Source organism: Lactuca virosa, chromosome 1, assembly GCF_052849685.1.
Source record: "Lactuca virosa cultivar CGN04683 chromosome 1, Lactuca_virosa_CGN04683_v6, whole genome shotgun sequence".
In the NCBI taxonomy this organism is placed as follows: domain Eukaryota; kingdom Viridiplantae; phylum Streptophyta; class Magnoliopsida; order Asterales; family Asteraceae; genus Lactuca; species Lactuca virosa.
The window spans coordinates 42,616,482-42,618,404 of NC_136426.1; the positions used below are offsets into that span (position 1 = coordinate 42,616,482).

General features: G+C 36.3%; 1 protein-coding gene across 1 annotated transcript; it reads right to left on the bottom strand.

Moving 5' to 3' along the window:
- Nucleotides 1–268: 268 nt before the first annotated feature.
- Nucleotides 269–1,198, bottom strand: LOC145113328 (uncharacterized). Its single transcript, XM_079049433.1, has 3 exons — nucleotides 964–1,198; nucleotides 775–881; nucleotides 269–673 (listed from the first exon to the last, which is right to left on the bottom strand). The coding sequence occupies exons 1-3, from the start codon at nucleotides 1,196–1,198 to the stop codon at nucleotides 269–271; spliced, it is 747 nt and encodes a 248-aa protein (XP_078905559.1).
- Nucleotides 1,199–1,923: the final 725 nt, after the last annotated feature.

Below are 1,923 nucleotides of genomic sequence, written 5' to 3' on the forward strand. Positions count from 1 at the left end.
AGATCGTTTGGAAGATAAAATGAGAATTAGGGATGACTATATAACAATCGAGAAAGAGAAGTACCCATTGCAGTTCCCTGAGTTTAAAAATTAGTTACAAAAATGTTGTAATATTATCATGATACACCTTAGGGTGCAAAAGGATCGTTTGTTGTTTTTTTTAAATAACATCATGTAATTGTTATAATCTGCAAACTAAATATTATAATATAAAAGCTTCATTAATTGTTATAATCTGCAATACATAATAAGTTAACAACTCTTCATTTCAAGGTTGTTTTATATCAAAATCAGCGTCATAGGTTTGTGAGCAACTCGCTGAACCACCAATATTAAATGCCATTTCTGCAGTAGAAATTGTGCGACGTGCTCCACTACCGGACGCCCTTCCAGTACAATTGTTTCTAATGTATCCTAGTTGACCACATGTAGAACACTCTTTTCTAATTGGACCCTCGCCTTGGGATGGAATGCAGTCTGTGTTTCTTGGCCTGCCTGGCTGACGTTTATCCATTATAGGTGGCTTAACAATCATCAAATCAGCGGGGATATCCCATTCGGATAGCTTTGGCAAAGGGTTTATTGATTCCTCATACGTTTTCCTCAGTGTTTCGGTAAGTAAGCATTTAATGCATACCTCGAGCAGTTTTGGTAATTGTTCACTGTTAAACATCTTATGACATGACCACAAGGTATCCCATCAAGTTGCCAATGCCTACATGTACATGTCATATGTTGGAAATCAACAATCACGTTTTGTGCCCCCTTTTTGACCTCGTATTTCGTATTTGAGATCATGCGAACATCCCACTTACTAAAAGTTTTTTTGTTTTCTTTTACAATATCATCGGCCCAGGGGGTGAGTGTTGTTGTTGCTTCCGCTAAAAAAACAGGCAAAATGAACAAGTTAAGATCAATAACATTAAATTAATAAAACATTAATATTAAAAATTAACTTAATACCTGCAAAGTTACGTCTTTGAAACCACCACTGTTGCATTGTTGCACGAAAAAAATCGATCAACATAAGTATCGGCACCTTATGTGCGTGTCTAGATAATGCATTTATAGACTCTGCACTGTTGGACGACATAAGATTGTATCGGTTCCCTCTAAAATGTGCCCTTGACCAAGTTTCTGGATTTATAATTTTTAAGTACTCCCATACTGGTTCTTTTGTCTTTTTCATAACATCCATGGCAACGTCAAAAGCATCAACTGTGTACGCCCTACAAGCCTCTCAAAAAATTCCTTTAACTGTGTTACTCTTCCCGAATCTAGATACTATGTTGAAATACAAATGGACACCACATATTCTGTGATGAGCGTGAGGAAAAATGTTGGCAACGGATGTTGCTATAGATGGAGACCTATTAAATATAATTGTAAGCTCCTGCATATTGCCTATGCAATCACATAGTTTTTGAAAAACCATGTCCAAGAATCTGTACACTCATTTTTGCATATACCATATGCAAGCGGTAATATTTGGTTTTGTCCGTCCTTAGTAACTGCAAGTAACATGGTACCTTTGAACTCGCCCTTTAGGTGGGCTCCATCTACTACAAGGGTCAGTTTACAAAATTTGACAAAAGCGCGTACCTACAATACATTGTATATCTATTCAAATACACCAAAATAAAAATGAAAAAATTAATAAAATATTAAAATACTAACCGAGCAACCAAGTGCGACGTACAAAAACTCAAAGCGATCATCACCATCTGTTTTAATATGTGTCACCGTACCCGGATTATGTTTGACCAAATTGTGACAATAAGCCGGAAGTTTGGTAAAAGAATCCTCTTTCGTACCCCTTAACAACAACAATGCATATTGCTTCGCACGCCATGCCTGATGGTATGAGATATTGATATTCAATTGAGCATTCATATCATTAATAATATCTTTTCCCCGATAAAC